At 44.3% G+C, this 25,500-nt stretch overlaps 1 protein-coding gene across 4 annotated transcripts; it reads right to left on the bottom strand.

The window, feature by feature from the left end:
• Nucleotides 1-176: 176 nt before the first annotated feature.
• On the bottom strand, nucleotides 177-24,917 carry GTF3C2 (general transcription factor IIIC subunit 2). Of its 4 annotated transcripts, none has more exons than XM_072771441.1 (19): nucleotides 24,894-24,917; nucleotides 14,340-14,610; nucleotides 13,850-14,171; nucleotides 13,000-13,285; nucleotides 10,589-10,683; nucleotides 10,093-10,170; nucleotides 9,881-9,979; nucleotides 8,176-8,403; nucleotides 7,905-8,016; nucleotides 7,599-7,707; nucleotides 6,486-6,511; nucleotides 6,182-6,311; nucleotides 3,508-3,652; nucleotides 3,241-3,402; nucleotides 2,956-3,043; nucleotides 2,419-2,547; nucleotides 1,836-1,985; nucleotides 1,578-1,685; nucleotides 177-1,293 (listed from the first exon to the last, which is right to left on the bottom strand). In XM_072771441.1, the coding sequence occupies exons 2-19, from the start codon at nucleotides 14,584-14,586 to the stop codon at nucleotides 1,075-1,077; spliced, it is 2,733 nt and encodes a 910-aa protein (XP_072627542.1). In that variant the 5' UTR covers nucleotides 14,587-14,610; nucleotides 24,894-24,917; the 3' UTR covers nucleotides 177-1,074. The 4 variants fall into 4 exon arrangements, with proteins under 4 accessions (XP_072627542.1, XP_072627544.1, XP_072627541.1 ...); XM_072771443.1 differs by lacking the exon at nucleotides 24,894-24,917 and adding an exon at nucleotides 24,404-24,687 and having other exon boundaries at nucleotides 6,486-6,508; XM_072771440.1 differs by lacking the exon at nucleotides 24,894-24,917 and adding an exon at nucleotides 24,404-24,686.
• Nucleotides 24,918-25,500: the final 583 nt, after the last annotated feature.

Below are 25,500 nucleotides of genomic sequence, written 5' to 3'. Positions count from 1 at the left end.
GTACTCCCATATATTCTAAGACTATGGTTTGCCTACTTCTCATTGCTGGAGTCTGACTTTGCTTATAAGGCAATATTACAGTCCCTAGGAGTCTGCAGCTTTCCACAAGGACTCTAACAAGAAGAGATATAACAATACATACAGTACTTGAGTTTTAAACACCTCCTATACAGAGATTTCAAATAAAGCAGCTAGACATGTTTAATAAGTCAATAATGTGACAATATCATGAAGGATCAAAAATCATGACGTGTAAATAATGGTTATAGTAACTGAAGATATTTAATCTAGAGAAGAAAAGACTTGGGAAACACATGATAGCTATTTTTAAATATACTTAAAAGGGCAATCACAGGGAAAAATGACTAGATTTCCTATTACCCATGGTGAAATTTATAGAAGTATACTCTGACTTGATATAAAGGAAGATTTTTTTTAAAATATGACTGCCTAGGAGTGTTCAAGTAGGGTCAGATGACCAGTGATTGGGAATATTTCATAAGCAGGAGTGAGTAGGATCTGAGCCACTGTTCTACTGGTAGGGTGTTTGTGGTGTTCCTCAGTTAAAGTACTACAAGCAGCTTCAGTCCAATAAATGACTATCACCCCTCCTGGGCCTGTGTGTTGGTTACTTGAGAAGGCAGTAATACTGGATCCTGGAATATAGTCACACAGGACCCTTCATGCGGATACCCTTTTGTGTTCTCCAAACACCCACTCACGTGTGGTCTCAAAAACACCCAGTACCTTTACTTAGCTTTACGCACTTCACAATATGCTCAATATGAGCAATTTGACTCCCAAGCCTAGGTCAGGCCTGAGTGTTACTCATGAGCCATAGTTTTAGGCTGAGGAGCCTTGAGAGTTTGTGGAGGGATAGCCCCCCTGCCCGCAGGGGGCTGTGATGACAGAAGTCTGTAGGAGAGGTATCTAAGGAGTCCTGGCAAGGCTGGTCTAAAGATCCAGGTCTGGCAGCATCACTATCCATGAGGACCCCAGTTCCTATGGCTCTGTACATGGGGGGGCCATTTGTTCCTGGCAGACTTCATTCCAGAGGTCCTGTGTGGACCACGACTAGGGACCGGGCAGAAGGCGATGGCTAGTTGGAGGGAAGCCAGGCCCTTTAATAGGGGAGGACGGCTGGAACATAGCACTAAAGTGGGCTCGACTTTCAAGCTGCATACGGTGGCCCAGTGGTGAGGTGAGTCCACGGACAAAATGGATCCGAACCAGCCCTGACTGTCCCCCAGATACCAGCCATCCATAAGAATCCAGGTTGGGACTGAATCGGACCTGCAAAGAGAACAGAAAACAAGAGATATTCACCGTTGATGCTTTTGGGTAGTCCTACCTGTAAGGGGGGATAAAAAGGGCGACAGTCTAAAAGGACAGGACCATGATGGGGTGAGAGAGGTAGAAATCACGTAGGTCTGTCATGTTCTGCAGGATGCAGAGCCAGAGCTGTCTTTCTTACTTAGCGGTCTCTGCTGCCTTTTCATCCCTCACTTCATTGATTGTAGGTCTAGAGTTGGGAGGAAATGCGAGTGAAGGGTGAAGATGAGAGACAAGGTTTTTACCTTGTGAATTGCCTCGAGCTGCAGCCTGTCCAAGCAGAGCTGTGAATGCCCCTCTCCTTCCTGCATGCGCAGCATTGGCTCCCTGTGGAGCAGATCATGGAAGGAACTCTAGGGAGAGAAGGATAATAGAAGAGAGAAAGCCAGCAGCTTCTTAGTCTTGCATCTTGGTGCTGCAACTCCTTACAATGCCCTACTATACCAGGACTAAAGTCTTCTGCTTTTTAAAATGCCACACCCATTCTCCTGGCCTCAATTTACCAAATCTGTGTCTTGAAAGAGCAAGTAGTGATGGTTGACAGTTTCAGCATAAGTTCGAGCCTTAGGAGGGTTGGGGGCCTCAGATGAAGCAGAATGATCTCGACCTTCAGGGCTGTCCTGATATGGCATCAGATCTGCTTTATATATAGGCTAGAAAGGAGACCATGAGATTAAGTCCTATAATACTGGAGACAGAATAAAAGAGAAAATTGATGGGGCGCATGGGTGACTTAGTTGGTTAAGCGTCTGACTCTTGATCTCAGCTCAGGTCTTGATCTCAGGGTTGTGAGTTCAAGCCCTGTGTTGGGCTCCACACTGGACATGGTTTAAAAAAAAGAGAGAAATTGGTTTTGGGCAGGAAAGACTTAAAAGATGGAAGAAGGTAATATGTTTAAACAAATGTACAGATGCACTATGATAGGGAAGATTATGTACAATTCTGTGCTAAGACTTCAAGGGATAATATCAGGTCTGGGAGAACTCATCCAAATTTGTACCTACTACTTCATAGTTCTAATTTAGGAGGTCATGTGGATTAGGACCCAACAGATGGTGCTATACCATTAAATATTCATATACGTACGAATCTTCGCTCTACAGGTCGCTTGACATTTATTGGGTTCAGTGCCATATCAGGCAATATAGCTGCAATGAGCTCCCCAGATATATCTCCTGCGGCTATTGTCCCAAGCCAGTCGGATCCTGAAAGACTCTAATAAGAAGAGACAGATTTCTTTCATTCACTCATATTGTTTCAGTTCTGTGAACTGGTAACAACTCCACAGTCTGAAGTGGGAAATACATACAGAAACAAAAATGAGTTTATTGGGTGGTGGGATGGGGTAGGTGGGTGATGGGCATTGAGGAGGGCATGGGATAGGATGAGCACTGGGTGTTATATATAACTGATGAATCACTGACCTCTACCTCTGAAACCAACAATACATTATATGTTAATTAATTGAATTTAAATTTTTAAAAATGAGTTTACCATAACCTTTATCCCTGATGATACAGTTACCATACATCTATCCCTTCTATCCCCTATTGCTGCCTCTTCCTGACCCCCAGTAGCTGAGTAAGGGAATCGTTTTCCTGTGTAATGAAGACAGGGGCTCACCCAGACAGTGCCTTTTCGAGGAGCAGTGAAATAGGCCTTGAAACCAAGGTAACCAGCATCAATATAATGAATTCCACAGAGTCCGTAACTATAAGAGAAAGACAAAATAAAACTTTCCTTTTTCCAAGATTGGATTCATTTCCCTTCCCCCATTCCCTCCAGAACTCCAACTACCTCAATGAAACAGCTTTCAACCCTCCTCTCCCCACAACAGTCTAGCACATTTTGCCCCCCCAACCCTTAGGGTCTGTCCCCAGAGCTCCTCTTGTGCGCATCCTGCCGTACGAGGCATAGCAGTTGTCCTGGGCCACAGTAACACCATTGTAGGGTAGGAGCCAGGCCAGCTCTGTACTCAAGAAGCGCTTGATAGAGTTTATGGGTTCATAAGGTCGTCGAAGATCCCAGAATTTGATTTTGCGGTCGCTCCCCGCAGAGACAAGGAAATGACTGTGCAAAGAGGGGAGAGGAGGGAGAAGATCAAATCTGATCAGGTCTGGGAGCACCAGCCTTTTCAGGCTTCACCTCCCACCCCACAGCTCTGCTGTCCTGTACCTGTTAGCTTTGCACCACTGAAGTGTACGCACAGCCTGGTCATGGGCTAGGAAACACTGAAAGGGGTAGAGTTTCAAGGAGCCGTCAGAGAGCCGGATCCGCTGCAGGGGTGAATTAGTGGGAAGGTTCCAAAAAACCACCATGCCTGAGGTAGGGACAGAATGTGTAGGTATTAAAGGCCAGTTCTCTCTTCTTTGCTGTAATGTCTTTCTCGGGCTCCTAGGACCTTTGTCTTTTCCCCTCAGAGGTGACCCCCTTATGAAAGGATGTAGGGATCATAATTAGCTAGCCAACATTCCCTCTGTGATATTTCAGCTCCAACTCTTATCAACAAAAAATAGCTTAGTCTGGGACTTGCAGTTGAAAGACAGAATGAATACACCCAGTAGCCTCTATTCCCTACTAAACAGAAACAAAGGGATTTTTATTTTTGGTTTTTTAAAAGATTTTTATTTATTTATTCATGAGACACAGAGACAGAGAGACAGAACGCAGGCAGAGGGAGAAGCAGGCTCCATGCAGGGAGCCTGACGTGGGACTCAATCCCGGGATTCCAGGATCACGCTCTGGGCAGAAGGCAGGCGCTAAACCACTGAGCCACCTACGGATCCCCAACAAAGGGATTTTTAAAAAGCAAAAACCCACTAGGACAAGGGTTGGCAAACTACAGCCCTTAGGCCAAATACAGCCTGCTGTCTGCTTTGGTAAATAAAGTCTGACTGGAACAGTCACTCGTTCGTTTACCTAATGTATGGCTGCCTTCATTTCTCAATGGCAGAGTTGAGTAGTTCCAACAATGGTCAAACAGCCCACAACACATAAAATATTCACTATCTGGACCTTTTAGAGAAACATCTGCCAACTCTGCTCTAAGACAAAAGAGAACAGGCAAGGAGCCAAAAGCAACAAGATGTAGAGAAACAGAAATCAAAAGAACAAAGAGAAACAAACTCTGCTGACTCTAAAACAGGCTGCTCCTGGCCAGGCTAGCAGAGGAGGGAATCAAAAACATAACTTTGATAAAAGTAAAAGACAAATTAAAGAAAAATAAGAATTTAATAAACAATAGCTGAGGAAACTGTAGCTAAAAACTCAGGAAATGTAGCACCTCTGAAACTTTCTTGGAAAAACTTATTGGCAGCGACCTCCAGCTGAGCCAGATCAGTCATGTAGCAACAAGGATGGACTCAGAGGGGCAGACTGATGGACATGGGTGATAATTTCAATACAGAAATCTAACTCGGGGATTTTTAAGACAGCAAAACAGCATCAAGACTGATGAACTCTGATGACATAGGATCATCACACCAAAAGAAACACACTTAAAAGACAGAGAGGGACAGGAAGCATGAGCATGCTAATTTCCTGACCTTCTGGGATGAGACTGATGAGGTCTAACCATGAAATTGTTCCCTGAGGACTCCAACTACCGAATATTCTTATTTATGATCCTTTTCTCTCTCCCCTTTTAAACCTTAAGAGTATCTTTAAGGAACTAACGTCTGTGGTGAAGGAACATTTATGTGGAGCTTAGCCCATCTCTCGGTTTCAATCTTTTTCTTTTATAAAATTAAAGTGTAATTAAATTTCATACATTTTCATTTAAAATGGCTTATACAGGGGCACCTGGCTGGCTCAGTTGATGAAGCACGTGACTCCTGACTTTGTGGTTGTGAGTTTGAGCCCCATGTTGGGTGTGGAGATTAAAAATGAAATCTTAAAAAAAAAAAAAAAAGAAAAAGAAATCTTTAAAATAGCTTATATGGTATGATCCCATCGTTAGAATTCTCTCTTAACATCTGATCTTTTAATCTTTTATATGCATAGAAAACTCCATAAAAAGGATGTTCTTTTATGCTTTTTTTCTTTAAAGATTGTATTTATATTTTTAACTTTATTTATTTACTTTTTAAAGATTTTATTTATTTATTCATGAGAGACAGAAACAGAGAGAGAGAGAGAGAGAGGCAGAGACACAGGCAGGAGAAGCAGGCTCCATGCAGGGGAGCCCAACGTGGGACTCGATCATGGGTCTCCAGGATCAGGCCCTGGGCACTAAAATGCTGAGCCACCCGGGCTGTCCGTATTTATTTATTTGTGAGAGAGCAAGTGAGAGCATGATCTGGGGGGAGGGGAGAGGCAGAGGGAGAAGCAGACTCCCACTGAGTAGGGAGCCCAACACGGGGCTCAATCCCATGGCCCCAAGATCATGATCTGAGCCACAGGCAGATGCTTACTTAACCTACTGAGCCTACCCAGGTGCCCTTGTTCATCTATTCTCAATTATGTTTTTCTGAGTAGAAAACTTCTAGTGACCCTTCTTTCTAAATTTTAAAAAAAGATTTTATTTATTTATTTGAGAAACAGGGAGAGAGTGAGCAAGAGAGAGACCAGGAGTGGAGTGAGGGGCAGAGGGAGAAGCAGTCTCCCCATTGAGCAGGGAGACTGATGTGGGACTAGATTCCAGGACCCCAGTATCATGACCCAAGCCAAAGGCAGACATCCAACCGAATGAGCCATCCAGATGCCCCAGACTTTTTCTTTGTTTTTTTTTTTTTACATTGCTTAAACATAATGCCCAACACTGAACCAAAAAGGAAACAACCAAAAAACAAGCATACATAAAGTTTAAAGAGCAATAGACCCTTATGCTCTCTTTGTTCTTTTTTTTTACCATTATAGTAGCCAGCAGCCAGGTGGTGGTGGGGCCGGGTGGGCATCCAGGCCAGGCTAAGGCACTGACCGCACTCAGAGGGGTCCGAAGCTTGCATAGACCCCACCTGAAGGGTTGCCACACATTGTACCTGCAGGAATAGAATAGTCAGGACTAGGGTTATGGATACCTACCATTTGCAACAAAGGCTCAAATCAGTGTTTAATCCAGCAGGGAGGAGAGGCAGAAAGACACTCACTGTGGAATCGGTAAAGAAGGCTCAAGAAGATGGAGCCTTGGCTAAGGTAGCAGGTTGCTCACTCACCTTATAGATGGCAGGCTTCATTGCTTCTGTGAGAGAAGGAAAGCATTAACTGATGCTCTGGGAACAGAGGACTGAAATCCTGCCTTGCTCTTAGATCACACCCCAGATCTGAGAATGACCTTCCCTGACACCCATCTCTCCTCCAACACATTGATGAATCTACCTCTATCAGCCCCCATCTTCTTTTCTCCCCCACTGTTGTACATGAGCATATCCCTCCCCCTATCAGAATGGCTAACTGCTCTACTCCACTCTCTTTCCAAGTTCTCTCACCTTTTCTAGAATCTTGCTCATTTGGTTATCTTTCCTTTTTCCTGAATGATCCACTTTCTCTCTCCCTACTGGGTCATTCTCATATTCAGACATAAACATGCACTACAGCCTTCTAACTAAATGAAACACACAAACAAAACCCTTCCTTTAAACCTTGTTCACCTCCAGCACCACCCTCATCTATGTTTTCCCCTTCACAGCCAAACTACTTGAAAGAAGTGTCTATGCATCTGTCTTCACTTCCTTACTGCCTATTCCCTCCTCAGCCCACTCCTCCACCAGACCACCAAATATGGGATTTCTCAGGGCTCAAACCTGGGTACCCTTTTCTTTAAATACTCAGTACAGTTGAAAAACAAATAGGAGCTGCCTTTCACTAACCCTTCCTCTTCTTGCTCAACTTCAGCTCTCCAGTCTTTCCCTCTATTCCCAATTAAAAGATTGTTTATGTGCACTGTGTTTATGTATACATAGCAGTGAGGGCAGGAGAGGTCAAGTAAAGGACTGGAGGCAGGAGAAGAGCAGGAGAAGAGAGTGGCAGGGAAGATCAGCCTTAGCAGCTCTTTACACAGCCAACCAGCCGTGGTAGCAGGAGGAGAGGGCCTGCAAGCACCCAGCAGGGAAAGGCAGGGAAAGGAGAGTGGCTGAAAGAGCCCAGTGACAAAACTGTAGCATAGAGCACACCTTGCAGGCTGCTAAAGAAAAAGGTCAAGGACAATAGGTGTGAAGTCAGAGTAGATGGGGTGCTGAGTGAGGCTCTGTCCTAGAGGTGGGGGGACTTTAGGGGAGACAGGCCCTGCTACAGCAGCACCACGTCCCCCTGCCCACTGTGCTACTTACCTGGGGGCTGCTGAGCCAGCAGGGCCTCTGGATGGGGCAGACTGAACAGCAGCACCTTCCCGTCTGAGCAGGCAAGAGCCAAGAGGCCCAACCTGGGCAGGAGAGGAGCCTAGAGGGAAGACCAGATCTGTGCTGAGGCTTGCTGCCTTTAGGGCCTCTCAGAAAACTTTTAAGGTTTTAGTCCCTGGAAATGCCATAGAGTTGCTGGGAAAACTCCATCCTCCGTGTCAACTCTGGGAACTCATAGGGTCTGGTCTCTCTGTTCTGATTGAGTCCTAGGGCATCCCACAAACAACAGGGAGGTACCTTCCGGGGGGTGCCTGGAAGTTCCCATGCTCCACTGGGGCAGAATTTGAGGTCCCAGATGCAGCCGTGGTCACAAGCGATCCCATAGACAAAGTGAGCCCTGTTGCCAGGACTGAGGAGAGAAAGCACAAGGGGAGAATGGGCCTGGGGCCGCCAGCCTGTGCTCCACCCCATCTCAATCCAAGCCAAGTCCCCCCAGCGCCCCTGCCCAGCCCCATCCTTCTCTTCTCCTCAACCACCCTCCTATGGCAGCATCCCAGCCCCACCTCACCAGCTTTCTTGCTGCAAGGTCCCAAGGCCCCAGACTTGGAGCAGCCCAGGACCCGAGTGAAGCTGGCTCAGTGGGTGTGTCTCATTCATGTCAGGACTGGAGAAAAGAGCCACATACTGCGAAGCTGCTGCCCCCTCTGGCACTGGACACCAGTCCAGAGCCCAGAGGGGTCCCCCTGTGAAGAAGGACACATCCCAGCGTTCTGGGTGTGCTGTGATCGAGCTAAATCTAGAGAAAAGTCAAAGATGGGATGAAGAAAGGGATTAACAAAACATAATAAGGACTTAAGTAGGTGAAAGGATAAATTAACATCCAAACAATGGAATATTATTTGACACTAATCAGAAAGGAGTTCTCAAGCCGTAAAAAGGCATGGAAGAACCCTAAATGCATATTACCAAGTGAAAGAAGCCCACCCGAAAAGACTATACACTGTATGATCCCAGCAATGTAACATTTTGGAAAAGGCAAAACTCTAAAGACAATCAAAAGATCTGTGACAGCGACAATAAGAGCAGAGGGCAGGATGAGTGGTTAGAACACAGAGGATTTTTAGGGCAGTAAAACTACTCTGTATGACACCATAGTGACAAAGATAGCTCATTATACATTTGTCCAAACCCACAGAATGTACAACATCAAGAGTGAAACCTAGTGTAAATTATGGACGAGTGAGGACATGTCAGTATAGGTTCATCAACTGTAACAGATGTACCATCTGGTGGGGGATACTGATAACCAGGGAGCTGTGTATGTGGAGTGGGGGACAGGGGTATATGGGAGATCTCTGTATCTTCCTCTCAGTTTTGCTATGAACCTAAAACTGCTCCAAAAAAATGAAGTCTTTAAAAAAGAGAAACAGGGATGCCTGGTGGCTCAGTGATTGAGCACCTGCCTTCAGTCCAGAGCTTGATCCTGGAGTGCCAGGATTGAGTCCTACATCGGGCTCCCTGCATGGAGCCCGTTTCTCCCTCTGCCTGTGTCTCTGCCTCTCTCTCTGTGTCTCTCATGAATAAATAATATCTTTAAAAAAATAAAAAAACAGTAATGAAGACAGAATGGTAGTTCCACCTGGAGCTGGTATGAACTGGCTTAAGCCAGGGCCAGAAAAGCAAGAATGGTCTACAGGTGAGAATTTGTATCTTCCTCCTTTCCTTCCAAAGCCTGTCTAGCTCTAGTTTACCTTCAAAGCTGATAGGCTGTGTGTTCTGGTTTACTACAGTGTTCTCTCCAGGGCCAGCCTGTCTGGATCTATCTGAGTACATGTGAACTGGTAAAATGGTCTGGCACTCCATCTCCCTCGCTTCCCTCAGTCTGAGCAGTGATAAGCACTGCAAATTAGAAAGGGGGTGACCAAAAAAAAAAAAAAGAAAGAAAGGGGGTGACCAGATCTAGCCAGGACTCCTGTGTTAGTCCAACTGGAACAGCATCAGGGGAAGAATGGAGCCAATTTGTCATCCCTTTCAGATTTTTATCTATTCATGAGAGACACAGAGAGAGAGAGAGGCAGAGACATAGGCAGAGGGAGAAGCAAGCTGCCCTCGGGGAGCCCAATGTGGGACTCAATCCTAGAACCCCAGGTCATGCTCTGAGCCAAAGGCAGACACTCAACCACTGAGCCACCCAGGCATTCCGGTCATCCCTTTCAATACTCATTTTTCCTATTTCTATCTCCCAGAATCAGAAACAGATATGCAATCTTCACCTGTTTATTCGGTAGAGTGTGCCATCTTCAGGAATTCCTTCACGTTGGACAGAGAATAGTGGAGACTTCTCCTCCTGGGGCAGGTAGGGAGCCGCCTCACTGGGGATGGAGGTGGGAACAGTGTGAATTTTGGAAGTTTCACTCATCCTAGGATTCCCTCCCCGTCTGCAGTGGTGTCACCCCCTAAGCTTTAGAATGTCTCTTTAACTTACAGTTCAGATAGCAAGTGCCACTTCCAGGCCAGGGGAATCCATTCTGCAAACTCCCAGTATGAATGCTTCTGTTCTCGGCTAGAGGAACAGAAGAAGCATTAATGAAGGAGAAGAGAGGTTCTAGAGCAACGCTGTTCAGTAAACCTTTCTGCAGTGATGGAAGTGATTTATGATCTGTGTTGTCTGATAGATACACTAGCTGCATGCTGCAAGTAGCTACTGGGCACTTGAAATGTGGCTAGTGGAACTGAGAAACTGGACTTTTAATTTTAATTAATTTTACATTACATTTAAATGGCCATACACAGCTAGTAGCTAACATGTTGGACAGCACAGCTCTGGAGCTCTTACCTTCACAGCAGTGCCTTTTAGTTATGAATATCTTCAGTGTCCTGCCCTGGGAGTACTTCCCCTCTTTCCCATGGCCCTCCTTCTAAATGGTCCTTTACACGCTGCCACCACCCTCTCATCCCCAGCCCCCTTCCTCAAGTCTCACAGGTCCTTGGTGAGATGGAGGCACTTCCAAACAGGAGCCATGATGTGATTTGGTAAGCCATTGGGAGACATTCCCCGGCAGTGTGGCTTCTGCTTCTGAGGAGCAAATGAAAAAAAGTGTAAGGGAGGCAATTTTATAGATTAGAGAAAGTCCCCAGAAGGCAGCTTTCCCAGCTTTTACTTTTCTTGGCACTGCTTCCTCTCTAGCCTCTGACTTATCAGCACCTTAAAAGATTGATGTTTCTACCTTTCCCACTCCTCCATAAAAACTGCCAAATACTTAACTGCAAAGCCTGTTAAGTATTTTCTATTCACCTTCCTTGGCATTCAGTTCAAAGGACTTGCATTTGCTTCCTGAAACTCCTGCCTCATGGGATAATATCTCCTTATTCTTCCTGCTTCTGTGATATTCCCCCATAGGCACTCCCTTCTCCAACAGGTTGGGGTGATGATGGAATTACCCAGAGTCTCTCTGTCTTCTCTTCAACCCTCTGAGATACATGTACTCTGGATACTCTCATCCCATGTCCATGGCTTTGATTACCATCATTATGCCTGATTATCAAGTTGACATCTTAGTAAATGTAAACTTTACCCAGTTTCAGCTTTTCTATAAATTCTAGACTTTTTTTTTAAAAATTTTTATTTATTTATGATAGTCACAGAGAGAGAGAGAGAGAGAGAGAGAGAGAGAGGCAGAGACACAGGCAGAGGGAGAAGCAGGCTCCATGCACCGGGAGCCCGATGTGGGATTCGATCCCAGGTCTCCAGGATCGCGCCCTGCGCCAAAGGCAGGTGCCAAACCGCTGCGCCACCCAGGGATCCCAAATTCTAGACTTTTACAGTGTGGTGCCAACCCATATTATAGAGCCTAAAGCAAAAGAAAAATCAGTAATACAGTTCCTGTATTTATTTAAAACTTTGATATTTTGTTCATCATAAATTTGTTGTATTATTTTTTAAGACTTTGAGAGAGAGACAGAGAGAGACAGAGAACACGAGCCAGGGGAGGGGCAGAAGGAGGAGAAGCAGACTCCTCACTGAACAGGGAGCTCAATGCAGGGTTCAATCCCAGGGCCCTGAGATCATGACCTGAGCTGAAGGCAGACACTTAACCAACTGAGCCATCCAGGTGCTCTGCATTATTTTTATTTTTTTTTTAAATGCTGCATCAAAATCTTTATCTTGATTCCCAAAGAATTTGGTGCTCCCTTAAATGTTGCGCTTGAGACAAGGAAAGCACTGGTCTCATGCACATGACTGGCCACCAGACATCTCCAGTAGGATGGCTCATGGCACACAGGCACCTCCAACTTAGCATGTCAGAAAGTAAGCCCATCACCTCCCATGCTCACTTTAACTACCCCCCCATTCCTCTGTTCTGAAGTCCAGTACTTGAGAGTACCATCTAAGCTAGAAACTCCTACTCCTGCCTTTCCAGCAACTGCCAAGTGCTGTTAATTATCTTAAATGTCTCTTGCACCTAACTCCCCACTTTCACTTTGCTTCACAGCCTGACTCAGGCCTTCCCTACCACTATCTGGATAACTGAAGCTGTCTTCTGACTGTCCACTGCAGACCAACTTATTGTGTCCTATCTGACTTTTCTACTTAAAAACCTTTGCAGGGAGGAGAGGCAGAGGGAAGGAGAGAGAACCTCAAGCAGGCTCCATGCCCAGCATGGAGCCTGAGGTGGACCTCGATCTCACAACTCTGAGATCATGACCTGAGCCAAAATCAATAGTCAGATGATGCTTAACTGGACTGCGCCACCTAGGTGCCCCATCAACTGTACATTTTTAAATGGCAAAATTTATGTTATGTATATTTTACCATAATTCAACAAATACCTATGTTGGTCCTACCAGTCTTTGTCCTACTATCCTCTCGATTTTAATCCCCCCACTGCTCCCCCACCGCCACCCCTTCTTCTGCTGGTCCCACAGGGCACTTCTATACCTTTGGAAATTTGCTGAGAGCTCTCAATAGCCCTCCCCTGGGAATTCCTGGGAAAACAAATCTCTGGCAAACTTCTATTCTCCTTTCAACACCTAGCCCTACCATCACTTCTCCGGTGAAGCCCAAGTAGTTCACTGCCCTCCTTTACATGCCAAAACCATTTTGTTCCTTCCCAGTGAAGCCCTTATTACATGGTGGACTCTGTGAGGCAGAAGGCTCTCTTAGTCACATGTATTTCCTAGTGCAGAGTAGATGCTCAATATCTGAATGAGTAACCTCATGTACTTACATCCCCAGTCCCAACTCGTTCAACTGTTTTTTGAGGGTGTCCCTTTCTTCTTTTACCTATTTTAGCCATCAGTTACAAGACCAAAGCTTTCCACTGGGGAACCTTGCAGACCCCCCCTAACAAGCCCCCTATTTCCCATTCACTTTCTTGTTCACTCAGATTACCGCTGAAGTAGATCCTCGTGGGGTGCTTTGCGGCACTACAGGCTCGGGGTCAGATGAGCTCTCGCTTGGGGCCTCACTTTCATCTCCATCTTCAGCCTCGACCTGGAGAACAAAGTCTTCATCCCGTGCAGTATCATCCTCCTCTTCGCCACCTTGACAGGCTGCCTGCTGCCGGGTTTTCTTCGGTTTGGCAGGGCTGCTCACCTTGGGGCTCTCAGGACAGGACACTGGAGCAGGTAGTGCTGTTGAGAGCTCTTCAGCCAGTTCCTGAAGGTACAGAAGCGCCCTGCAGGACAGGGCAGAGTCAGAGCCACATTCACAAACACTTAACTGAGAGCCCACCTTTCCAGACACTTGGCTGATTCTAATCTCCCTGGGTCCTCCCAGTGACCCAGCGAAGCAGCTACTAATTTCCCTTTCCCTTTTGATAAAGAACCAGAAATCTAGGGAAGTTAATGGAGTTGGCCAAGACAGGACTCAGATTATGTATGTGGAATCTGAACCCAGGTTGGCCAACTCCAAGTCCAAGGCACTTTCACGCTACCAGTCAGAGATCAGTAAGAGCCCAGGGAAGAATAGAAGGGCACATAGAGACCAATATATACTGGACAGGAAAATTGCAACAAAGACCTGGAGGAAACTGAAAATGTGAGAGGATATAAGGCACAGAGGACAATCTCCTAGAAAGACAAACTCAGCAACAGATAACTAAGTTGCTGTGGTAAGAGCTAGAAGATGGCTCAAGTCCCCAGAACCCTCCCACTTACCTGACGCCTCGTCACAGCCTTTGAACTCTCCAACATCTGCCCCCCTCAACCCCCTCCACTGAGCTGCACCCCACAATCCTTACACTTGGGCAGCCCTTCGACGGGGTCGTTCTCCAGGAGGGGTCTCAAAGTCCTCAGGGGGCCTCTTTGGAGGTGGAGATTCTGGATGTTCTAGGTCTTTGGACAACTTCAGTAGTAGCAGCTCTGCCTTGGACCTTCGACCTCGTTTCTTAGGCATGGGGGTAGACAGAGGGTTGGATTGATCTAAGAGACCAGGAACCAGAGGGGCTGATGGAGGATTAGGTTGTTGGGGCCTTTTGGGGCCTTTCCGTGTGCTACCACCTCTCTTCCGGCCAGGCTTTGAGGCCCTCGGCTTTGAGACCTTTGACATCTCTGAAGAAAGATCTGTAGAGAAGAAGAATATGGGTCTATGAGATGGGACCAGATCTCAAACCTCTTTGGAATAGATTATACCATACCCAGCTTGATAAGATCCTATGGTTTCACCCTGTTTTCTTTCATCTTAATGTAAAAATGGGGAGATAAAAAGAGGAAGGGACAAGGTACACATACCTTGCTGTTCAAGTCTGGAGAGGCTTTCTTGTTCTTGAGGGAGCCTTCTCTCATCAAGGGAATCCTCAAATCCAGTCAAAGGTGTAGGTAAAGACATCTCTATGGAAGCTTCAGCACTAGTTGTTTCTGAAGAGGCCTTGACATCAAGCTGGTTTAGCACCTCTTGTCCAGGAGAGTCTACCACAGTCATGTTCCCCACGGGGCCGGCCTCCCCCAGGGCAACACAGCCGACCCCGTAGGTATCCATCAGCACCCCCTAAAATGGCTGCCCCTGCAGAGAGACATACACATAAGTAGAAGCAAAAGCTATTTGCACTGGCTCAGATTTTCTACTTTCCTATCTTTTCTCCTCTCATCTCACCCGCTGCCCAGCTCCCAACCAGAAACCCAAGCTCCTTGATCATTCATTCATTTAACAATAATTACTAAACATCTTCTATGTTAGGCACTATTCTAAGAACTGGTAATTTGACAATAAACAAAACAGACAAAGTCCCTGCCCTCATGGAGTTTGCACACTAGAAGAGCTAGCAATAAACAGATAATAAGAAAGCTACCATTTATTTATTAAATGCTTACTAAGTACTAAGCATTATATTCTTCAGCCAATTTAATTTAAAGCTCTTAAGTTTTCTTGTAAGACTAATGCAGTGAATGAGCCATTATGCAACCTCTTTCCCTAAAAACCCAATGATATGAATCACCCTCTTCCCCTCAAAAAATAAAAAAAGAGAGAAAAAAATCTTCCCCGAATTCTTAAACTTCCTAGGAGTAGACTACAAAGAATAGATGCCAGATATATAAAATTTAGACCGAAATGAAGGAGGATACCTAGAGCTAACACCCATCTTTGTGAATACTAGTCAAGGAAAATATTTATTTAATAAGAGTTTTCTAGTGCCCTGCCGTTAATCTTTCACCTGAATAGGGGAGGTAGATGGCTATGAGATAATTAAAGAACATCCTACTACATTAAGAGACCTTTCCCACATTGAAGAATGAACTAAAAAACTGTCACGAACCTTCATTTTTATTTTTTAATTTACTTGAGAGAGACAGAGACAGGACACGAGTACATGCACACAAGTGGGGAGGGGCAGAGGGAAAGTCTCAAGCATACTCTCGCTGAGTGCAAACCCCAAAGCAGAGCCCAAATCGGGGCCAATTCCACCACCCTGAGATCATTACCTAAGCCAAAACCATGAGTCAGTCGTTTAACCAACTGAGTCACCCAGGAGCCCCCCTTCATTTTTTTTCAAACCCAGAAAATCATTGTACAACCATGAGCCAAAGTAAACTGACAGAGATAAACAGAAACGCTGATCACCAAACCAAAAAGCTGAGCAACACGCAACCCTGCAAAGGCCCAGTTTTTGGCCAGAATAACCTGCCTGTCTATGACAAAGAAGGAGAAAATACTCAAATCCCAGGAGAGAATCCCCTATAGGTCTGTATATGTCTTAAGGATAAATAACTCATTAGCCTTGGTGGTAAAGTGTGTTAATACAGATACCATAAGAAATATAATATAAGGGTGCCTGGGTGGCTCAGTCAGTAAACATCTGCCTTTGGCTCAGGTCATGATCCCAGAGTCCTGGGATCAAGCCGCACATCAAACTCCCTGCTCAGCAAGGAGTCTGCTTTTCCTTCTCCTTCTGCCTGACACTCCCCCTGCTTGTGTTCTCTCTCTGTGTCAAATAAATAAATAAATAAACAAACAAACAAATAAATAAATAAAATCTTTTAAGAGAGAGAGAGAGAGAGAGATCATACAAATTAAACTTCCCAACTATCTCTCCTAAAGAAGCTATAATCTAAATATATTATAAACTGTAACAACAGCTCAATCCTCTAACTCAGGTACAAAGGAACATTGTGCTAAAGACACACTGTTAGAATGCCAAAGTAACTAGAGGTCAATGAGAATCTACCTACCTTGTTCTTTGGTAAATAGCAAGCCCTGAGAGAACTACTCCATTCAGAATCAGTAACAAACAAAACGGATCCACCTGAAATCTATGCATAGACACTACAAAAAGAAAAAAAATGAAACAAACAACAAAAAAAGATGAAATGTATTCTGTCAAAGCCTCCAGAAAACAGAAGAAAATCTGCAACAAAAACTTCTATACTTTCAAAAAAAAAAAAAAAAAAAAAAACCCTCAAATCCAAAGATACCGTGGAATCTAGGAAATAAGAGATCAAAGAAAACAAAGTGAAAAGGGAGCAGTCATAAGGAAAGAAACTGAATAAACAAAATCATCATGAAATGAAATGAAAACTAGAGGAGAGGCAAATGTTGAAACTCTGCTGCTGAAAAGAGGTAAAAGTGGTTAGTGAGATGATGTGGATGGAAAAGAAGGAGGGAGCCAACATATGAATAATTGATGATCCCAATGAAGAGAGATGAAAAATGAGAACAGAAGTGTTAAAGTGTTAAAAAACAAAAGGAGAAAATTTCCTGAAATAAAAAAATACTTTCCTGAAATAAAGGAAGACCCCAGTCTAAAAGGGAAGCAAAAATCAATAAAGAATCACCAAGACCAAGAAATACCCAAGTGAAGACACTAAATTTCTCCAACAAAAAAGAAAAATAAAAATCAAGTCATCCTCAGAGTTTTCAGAAACATATGATGCCAGAAGCTAAAAACACTAAGAGGGTCAAGAGAATTTTTTTTTTTAAGATTTTATTTATTGATTTGAGAGAGAGAGAGAGAGAGAGAACCAGTGGGGGAGAGGCAGAGGGATAAGTAGACTTCCCACTGAATGCATAGCCTGATGTGGGGCTCCCAGGACCCGAGATCATGACCTGAGGCAAAATTAGCCACTTAACCAACTGAGCCACCCAGGGACCCCAAGAAAATTCTTCATTTAACTGAGACATCATTCACATAAAGGCAACAGGATAATATTCTCAATATGCAAGTTTCTAGGAATTAAAAAACTTACATACCCTTAGTTTAAAAAATCCCCTTGAAGACCTACTTTAGCCAAGTAAAGATAAATCAATATGAAAAACTTCCTAATGGAGAAGCTGTAGTATAAAGACTGGCAGTATACATTTAGTCCAGTGATACATGACCTGAATTTACACACCTGTGGTAACTACCACTATAAAATAGATTGTAATTTAAAATTTTGAAAGTCAAAATTTTTACATTTTGCAATGTAAAAAGTGCTATTATTCTGACTGTAGTAGATGAAGACAAAGAAGTATCCTGATTTTGCTTGTAAGGTTGATAAATGGAAAAATAAAGGTTTATTAATACCATTTAATTAAACATTAAAAGCAGTCTACTATATTGCTTCCAAAATACCTAGCAGCCATAGGAACCAGAAGGAATTGCTTTAAAGGCTACAAAGTAAGAGACTGAAAATAAAAGAAACACAAAGAAAAGAAAAAAACCTACAAAGATGACAAAAGATAAAGATATAGAACAACAACCAAAGATCAACTCATCCACTAAAACTATAGGCTTTGAAAGAGATGCCTAAAACAAAGGAACTCAAAGAGCTGAAAGTCAAAAGACACATAAAAAATATACAGGGCAAATGTAGACAAAGAAAAGAGTTTTGTTGGTAATAGCAAAGTTGAATTCAGGGGATAAAGTACAAAAAGGGACAAAAAGGGAATACTTTATAATAAATAAAATTTCAAATTATATAAAAGATAAATGTCATGAACTGTTAGATAGCAAATGACATAGCATCAAAATAAGGCAAAATCTTCAGGAAATCCAAGAACTGTTTTTTTAAGATTTTATTTTATTTTATTAATTAATATTAATTAATTAATTAATTTATGAGAGACACAGAGAGAGAGAGGCAGAGACACAGGCAGAGGGAGAAGCAGGCTCTATGCAGGGAGCCCGACGTGGAACTTGATCCTGGGTCTCTAGGATCAGGCCCTGGGCTGAAGGCGGCACTAAATCGCTGGGCCACCCGGGCTGCCCTAAGATTTTATTTTTATTTATTCATGAGAGACACCGAGATAGAGGCAGAGACACAGGCAGAGGGAGAAGCAGGCTTCCCACAGGGACCTCAATGTGGGATTCAATCCTCGGACCCTGGGATTGAGTCCCACATCATGATCTGAACTGAAGGCAGATGCTAAACCACTGAACCACCCAAGTGTCCCCCAAGAACCACTTCTTTTAACCACTAACATCACATAGATAAGGACCAAGAAGACATGAATGATTATTTTAAATCTTTTTTTTTTAATTTTTATTTATTTATGATAGTCACACACAGAGAGAGAGAGAGAGGCAGAGACACAGGCAGAGGGAGAAGCAGGCTCCATGCCCCAGGAGCCCGACGTGGGATTCGATCCCGGGTCTCCAGGATTGCGCTAAACCGCTGCGCCACCCAGGGATCCCGAATGATTATTTTATAATCATAATAAATGATTATCAAGGTTCAGTTGCATAGAATAGAATCCTCTCTAGACCAGCTAAAAGGGACTTATTATATAGGGTATTACGCATGGTTCACATAAGTGGTTCCTAAAGTGTGGTCCTGGCAGCATCAGCATCACTTGGAAATTTGTTAAAATGCAAATTTTCAGTCCTATCACAGATCTACTGAATCTGAACTCTAGGGTGAGGCCAGCACTTTGTGTTCTCAAAACCCTTTAGATTATTTGGATGGATGCACATGCAAGCTTGAGAACTAAACATGCACATGCAGGATCACTGCGACGGGGGTGGGGGTGGGGGACAGTTTAGGAACAAGTGCTTGTCAAAATGGGAAATTGTCTGGCAGCTGCTGGTTCAAGAACAGGGCTTCTCCTCCTACACTATGATGTGGAGGCCCCTGCGACAGCTGATGGTTCCAGGAACTGCCTCTGCATTGATCAGAAAGTGACCTGACTAAACAGGGAAGACCCTTCTCTGGTTCCCAGATCCAGAATCATACCTCTGTCACAATCTGTACCAGCAAAATGTATGGTCTCCTGGCCTGCCTCCTATCTAAACTTGGTCCAAATTTGAGTTCTCCAAAAGCATATTTGATTGGCAAGACCTAAATTATATTTAGAATCTTGGATGGAAAAAAAATTCCAGGAATTGAAATTTCTAGCTTTCTAGGCTCTCAAATGGAGCTTTGTCCTTCACTCACATCCCACTACCCCATGGTAGAAAGTGGGATCAATGTCTTGTCAATTCCTCTCCACCGTGTGCATATAAGTTGCCAGAGCGCTAGCAATTACACATACTCTCTAATCAGTCCCTATGCTCCCTTTCCTCCAACATCTGATCCCCTGGTTCTCAGCAGATGATTTTGCCTCTGATTTCTAAAACAAAACCCAAAGCCATTAGGTGGGACATACTTCAATGTCTGGTCAAGTAGCCTAACATTCCCTGCATCTGAACCCCTCAGCTACTTCCAATTGTGTTCTAGCTCTATTCCCCCACCTTCTAAGGGCACTGAAATTATTTAACCTTTTCCTTTACATTGGCTATTTCCTAACTGCATTTAAATGTCTCTAATTCTCATCTTAACGGACATACAACAATCCTTCAACCCATATTCTTCCTGCCTCTCAGTCAAACTTTTAATGAGTTGTCTGCCCTTGATGTTTTAATTTCCCTACTTCATTTAGACTAGGATATTGCCCTCCAACTCATCAAAGAAACTAAAGTCATCAATAATTGCTGTGTCAACTAATGCAATGGATGCTTCTGAGTCTCGTTTAACTTGATCTCTCAGCAGCACCCACACTACAGACCACACCTTTCTTGAAACATTTTTTCTTGAGAAGAAATTCAAGTGCAATAAAGTTTCAGATTTTGGCAAAATTTCCTCAGTCTTTTACAGCTGTCTTACACCTATTTGGCAGCTTCTTTGTTTCTTTGCAAATGTACTTCTTTTTTCTTTCCAAGCTTTCAACTTACTTTGCTTTCTTTTCTTTTTGAGGATTGTTTTTTTTTTTATTTAAAAACAATTTTTTTAAAGAATTTATTTATTTATTCATGAGAGACACAGAGAGAGAGCAGAGACACAGGCAGAGGGGAAGTAGGCTCCATGCAGGAAGCCTGATGCAGGACTTGATCCGGGGACCCAGGGATCATACCCTGAGCCTGAGCCGAAGGCAGACAGATGCCCAAACACCGAGCCACCCAGGCATCCCTTTGAGGATTGTTTTTATAAAAATTTTAGTTGACACAAAATACTTGTAAACACACATAGAATATAGCAAATAGCAATAAAGCACCTGTTTATCTGCCACATTTCAACTGAGCTTTAATAGCAACAACTCTTTCATACTCAATTTCTTTAGGATTTAAATAAATATATATATATATATTATGACATAAAAAATGTTGAGAACCAACACAAATGACTCTTAGCAGGCATTAAACTCAACCAGTGGGAATAGAATGAGCAGGCCTATTGGAGAAAAGTCTATAGGCTTCAAGCATTCAGTGTGCATGGGCATCTGTCTGTATGCTTCACAGAGGAAACAGAGAACGGTTAACACAGGAAGCTAGTTAAATAGGTATCAATTAAGAGAACTTCTACGTATATCTTAAAGATTTTCCACATCAGTACACTTACATATATCTCATTCTTCTTGGTTACTATCCAGTGTTCCATAGAATTATAGTTCATTTGGATATTCTCCATTTGATGGACAACTGAATCACAACACTATTACAAACAATACTGCTATAAATATTTTAGTAGAGAACTCTCCATTAATGAGAAATTATTTTCTGGACTAATGATCTGACATGGAATTATCATTAGTGGTAGAAGGATATACACATTTCAAAATTTAATAGATACTGCAAACAGCTCACCAAAACAAAAAACAATTATAATCCCACTATAACCATTTATCAGTACTCATTTTACCACACCCTTGCCAATCTTTAATTTTTGCCAGTCTGATGAAGGAATGCTTTCTTATTTTATTTTTTTGGATTATCCTGATGATTGAGGTTAGCAACTTCTTTTTATCTTTTGTGTGTGTACACACACTCAAGTATGTATTTTTTTTTTTTTAAGATTTGAGAAAGAGAGACCGCAATCAGGAGGGGGAGAGGGAGAGAGAATCTCAAGCCAACTCCTTGCTCAATGTGGAGCCCCACACAGGGCTTGATCTCACTACATTCAGATCAGCACCTGAGCTGAAACCAAGAGTCTGTCACTTAACCAACTGTGCCACTCAGGTGCCCTGGACATCTGTATCTTTTTATAATTGCCCATACAAATGATTTGCCCTCACATCTATAGGACAAATCAATGTTTTCTCTATTGATCTGTGGAGTTGTTATTTATGTCGCAAAAACTTTGTTTCTACCTTTTTTTTTTTTTTTTTAAAAGAGGGCAGCCCTGGTGGCTCAGCGGTTTAGCGCCACCTTCAGCCTGGGGTGTGGTCCTGGAGACCCGGGATCGAGTCCCACATTGGGTTCCCTGCATGGAGCCTGCTTCTCTCTCTCTCTCTCATGAATAAATACAATCCTAAAAAAAAAAAAAAAAAAAAAAACCAGGGGGGATGCCTGGGGGGCTCAGTGGTTGAGCATCTGCCTTTCACTCAGGGAGTGATCCTGGAGTCCCGGGATCGAGTGTCAAGTTCCGCATGGGGCTCCCTGCATGAAACCTGCTTCTCCCTCTGTCTCTCATGAATAAATAAAATCTTAAAAAAAAAAAAGAAAAAAGAGTTCAACATTTAACCGACTGAGCCACCCAGATGACTTTGTTTCTACCTTTTTTTTTTTTTTTGAAGACTTTTTATTTATTTATTCATGAGAGACAGAGAGAGGCAGAGACACAGGCAGAGGGAGAAACAGGCTCCTTGTGTAGAGCCCGATGTGGAGCTCCATCCCAGGATCCCCAGGGATCACAACCTGAGCCAAAGGCAGAAGCTTAACCACTGAGCCTCCCAAGTGCCCCTGTTTCTTTTTTTTTTTCTTTTTTTTTTTTTAGTTATTTATGATAGTCACAGAGAGAGAGAGAGAGGGGGGCAGAGACACAGGCAGAGGGAGAAGCAGGCTCCATGCACTGGGAGGCGGACGTGGGATCCCTCCCTGTTTCTTTTTTAAAAACTTTGTTTATGACATTTCTTGCTAAACTGAAATTTTACTTTCCAAGTTAAATTCCTCAATCTTTTCCCTTATAAATTGTTTTGGTTCTTTTTTTTTGGGGGGGGGGGGTCTTAAAAAGACATTTCCTACCCTGCTGATATATACATACCCTATTTTATTTTCTTCTAATACTTTTTCTAGTTTTGAATCTTAAATGTAGCTCTTTAGTCCATGTGGAATTCTTTTTTTTTTTTTTTAAGATTTTATTTATTTATTCATGAGAAAAACAGAGAGGGAGAGGCAGAGACACAGGCAGAGGGAGAAGCAGGTTCCATGCAGGGAGACGTGGGACTCGACCTGGGTCTCCCAAGATCACGCCCTGGGCTGAAGGGGTCACTAAACCGCTGAGCCACCAGGGCTGCCCAGTCCATGTGGAATTCTAAGAGATATGAGTATTTACTTACTTCATCTTTACCTCACTTGAAAATTTCATATGACTTGCCTGATTCACTACTGAATCCAGAATCTGGTACATATTAAGTGCAATAATTAAACTTTGTTGATTTAATGACTAACTTCTCAAGCTGCAAAAAATCCGTTGAAGGATTCACTTCTCCAGAAGGCAGTAGCGGAGTATGGTGGTTAATTTCCTTTTATGATTTCACAATGCAAACTCTAGACTCAAGTAAAGAAAGGATGTTTTAATAAATCTGTGCTAGAATTTATAAAAGTTTACGTTTGCACCTCAACTTGTTTGGAATACTGCTTCAAGGCTGCCAGGATCTCCCTAGTTAAGGAAAATAGTTAACACAGTTCCTCAAGTATGGAATTACTTTAAACACACTGTTTGGTCTAATACACTGTTTCCCAAAGTGTTCCTATGGTACAGCTGGTGGTACGTACGACGATTTTAGTGATACAAAAATGAACGATTTTATTAGACCTTTTATATTTTAACTTTAACTTTTATTTTAACTCTAGCCCTTGGGGCGCCTGGGTGGCTCAGCCTGAGTCTCGATTTCTTCTCAGGTTGGGATCTCAGGGTCGTGAGACCGAGCTCAGGAATCCGGCTCCCCGCTGGGCTTGGAGCCAGTTTAAGATTCCCTCCTCCCCGGCCCATCCCCCACCCCCTCCGCGCGCGCGCTCTCTCAAAACAAAACAAAAGCCAAAAAAACTCTAGCCCGTGAAACCCATGGTTCCATCTATCTTGCTTAGATTGAGATTAAGGCACTTAAACTTGAAAACAAACCAGTTTAAAGAAAACTACTAAGAAAATAATAGCACATTAGATAAGAAGGGATGGCAAAAAGTATTCAAACAACAGGAAAGGCCGAAGTTTAACAATACGCCGCTAGGGCGAAGAGGCTTCGCCGTACACTACACTTCTCTAACAAAGTGAGTTAGTACGGGTGGGGCTGAAGTCGCCACCTCTGCCTGCCCCAGTAGACAGCCAACTTGCCGCGGGATAAAAGTACTAGAAGGGAAACATAACTGGCCCTTGGCTGCGCCAATGGGGTTGCAGCGCGCGGGGCACAACCCCGGGGTTAGAGGAGCCTCACGGAGGAAGTGGCTGGGACACAGCAGGATGAGGAGACTAACCCGCTACCCCTCCAGCAGGGACCGCCGGCCCTTCCTCCGTAATGGGCGTGGGGGCAGCTTCCACCACTAGTCTGTGCTGAGCTGGGAGCGAGCCCTGAGTTTTCTGAGGCTCAGGACTACGGAGGTTCGCGGAGTCCGAGAGATGCAATGTAAGCAGCGCCGCGGCCCGGCCACAGGATGCCGTGCTACCCGCACAGCATCGAGGAAGAAGGCAAGAGCCGTGGTTAGGAGGGATGAGGGATGTCCGGTTGCACTACAGGGAAGGAGGCGGGGAGTGTGATGGTTTCTGTAGCAGTGCGGGGACTGGAGGTCGCGATGCTGTGCAGAGAGGGAACAGCGGAGCCAAGAGCTAGTTCCCAATATCTTAGTGCTATGGGAAAAGGAGGAGGAGGAGTAATCGTGGGGCCCCCGCACACCCCGCTGCGGTACACTCACCCTCACCAAAGTCCTTCCGGAAGTCCAAGTTCGAAGATGGCGCCGTCTATCTAGTCGCGGTTTTATGACGAAATCTGGTAGCTACTCTTTATTGACCCCTCCCCCCCACTCCTCTACCCGTGCCTCCAGTGCACAAGGTAAACACGTGAGCGTGGTGCAGACTTTGTGGCCGAAGACGTTTTCTCAGACTATGTATTCCATAATGCAGTGCGGCGAGAGTCCCGCGCCCTTTCGAGCGAGCGAGGCTCCCGGCCTTTAGCCGCGCCGGGGACGCTGCGTGGCCTTCTGGGAATTGCAGTGTCAAGAAAGCAAGATTGACGCCTGCGCGGTGACGGTCGCTGCGCCCCGCGGGTTCCCACGGGGCCTGTACGCGAGCCTCGAGTTTGCGGCGCGCCCAGGCCTTGCCGCCGCTCCCGAGCGCTGAAGCCTACCTAATGGTCAAGATTACCAGCCGTGTAGCAGGCAGGGCCGGGCTGGACTGAGTAACTACCTCGGCACGGTCAGAGTGGAGAACTCAGACCGAGAGGCGGAGGGAGGATAGCTTGGGCCTCCACCGAGGGCAGCCATTCATGAAGTCCTGGATGGGTGCTCCAAAGACCAAAAGGGGCCTGGAGAAAGGACAGAGGGAAACCACTAGGAAAGCCTGGCGTGGGCACGCTCGCTGCACTCTTCTGAGTACAAGCCAGGCTTGGCCCGTGGCCTTGTTTCGGCACAGGCCTTCCCTGCTCCCTCCCTGAGAGATGGGATGCCAGTGAACAAAGAAAGAACGTAACAAATCTCTGCCCTTTCCGGAGACATTTAAAGTCATATAAGTTTTACAGGTCTCAGCATACTAACTAGAAGAGTTCAAGATGTATAAATAGGGACAGGAAAGACTGGAGTAAACCAGTCTTTGTCTTCCCCAAGAATTCCCCCCCCCCCTATTAAATTCCTTTAGTTACACAAAACATTTGAGAAAAACGTGGGAGGAGCTAGCTAAGACTTTAAAAAAAAAAAAAAAAAAAAAAAGCCTGAGTTAAGGGACTCACCCCAACTGCCTTAGCGAATTTAGGCTGTGCCTAACTTAGGCTGTGCCTAACTTAGGTTGTGCCGGGGCT

This window comes from Canis lupus, chromosome 12 (assembly GCF_048164855.1).
Source record: "Canis lupus baileyi chromosome 12, mCanLup2.hap1, whole genome shotgun sequence".
NCBI lineage: Eukaryota > Metazoa > Chordata > Mammalia > Carnivora > Canidae > Canis > Canis lupus.
The sequence above is the reverse complement of the archived record's forward strand: the minus strand, read 5'-3'. Positions and strand labels throughout refer to the sequence as shown.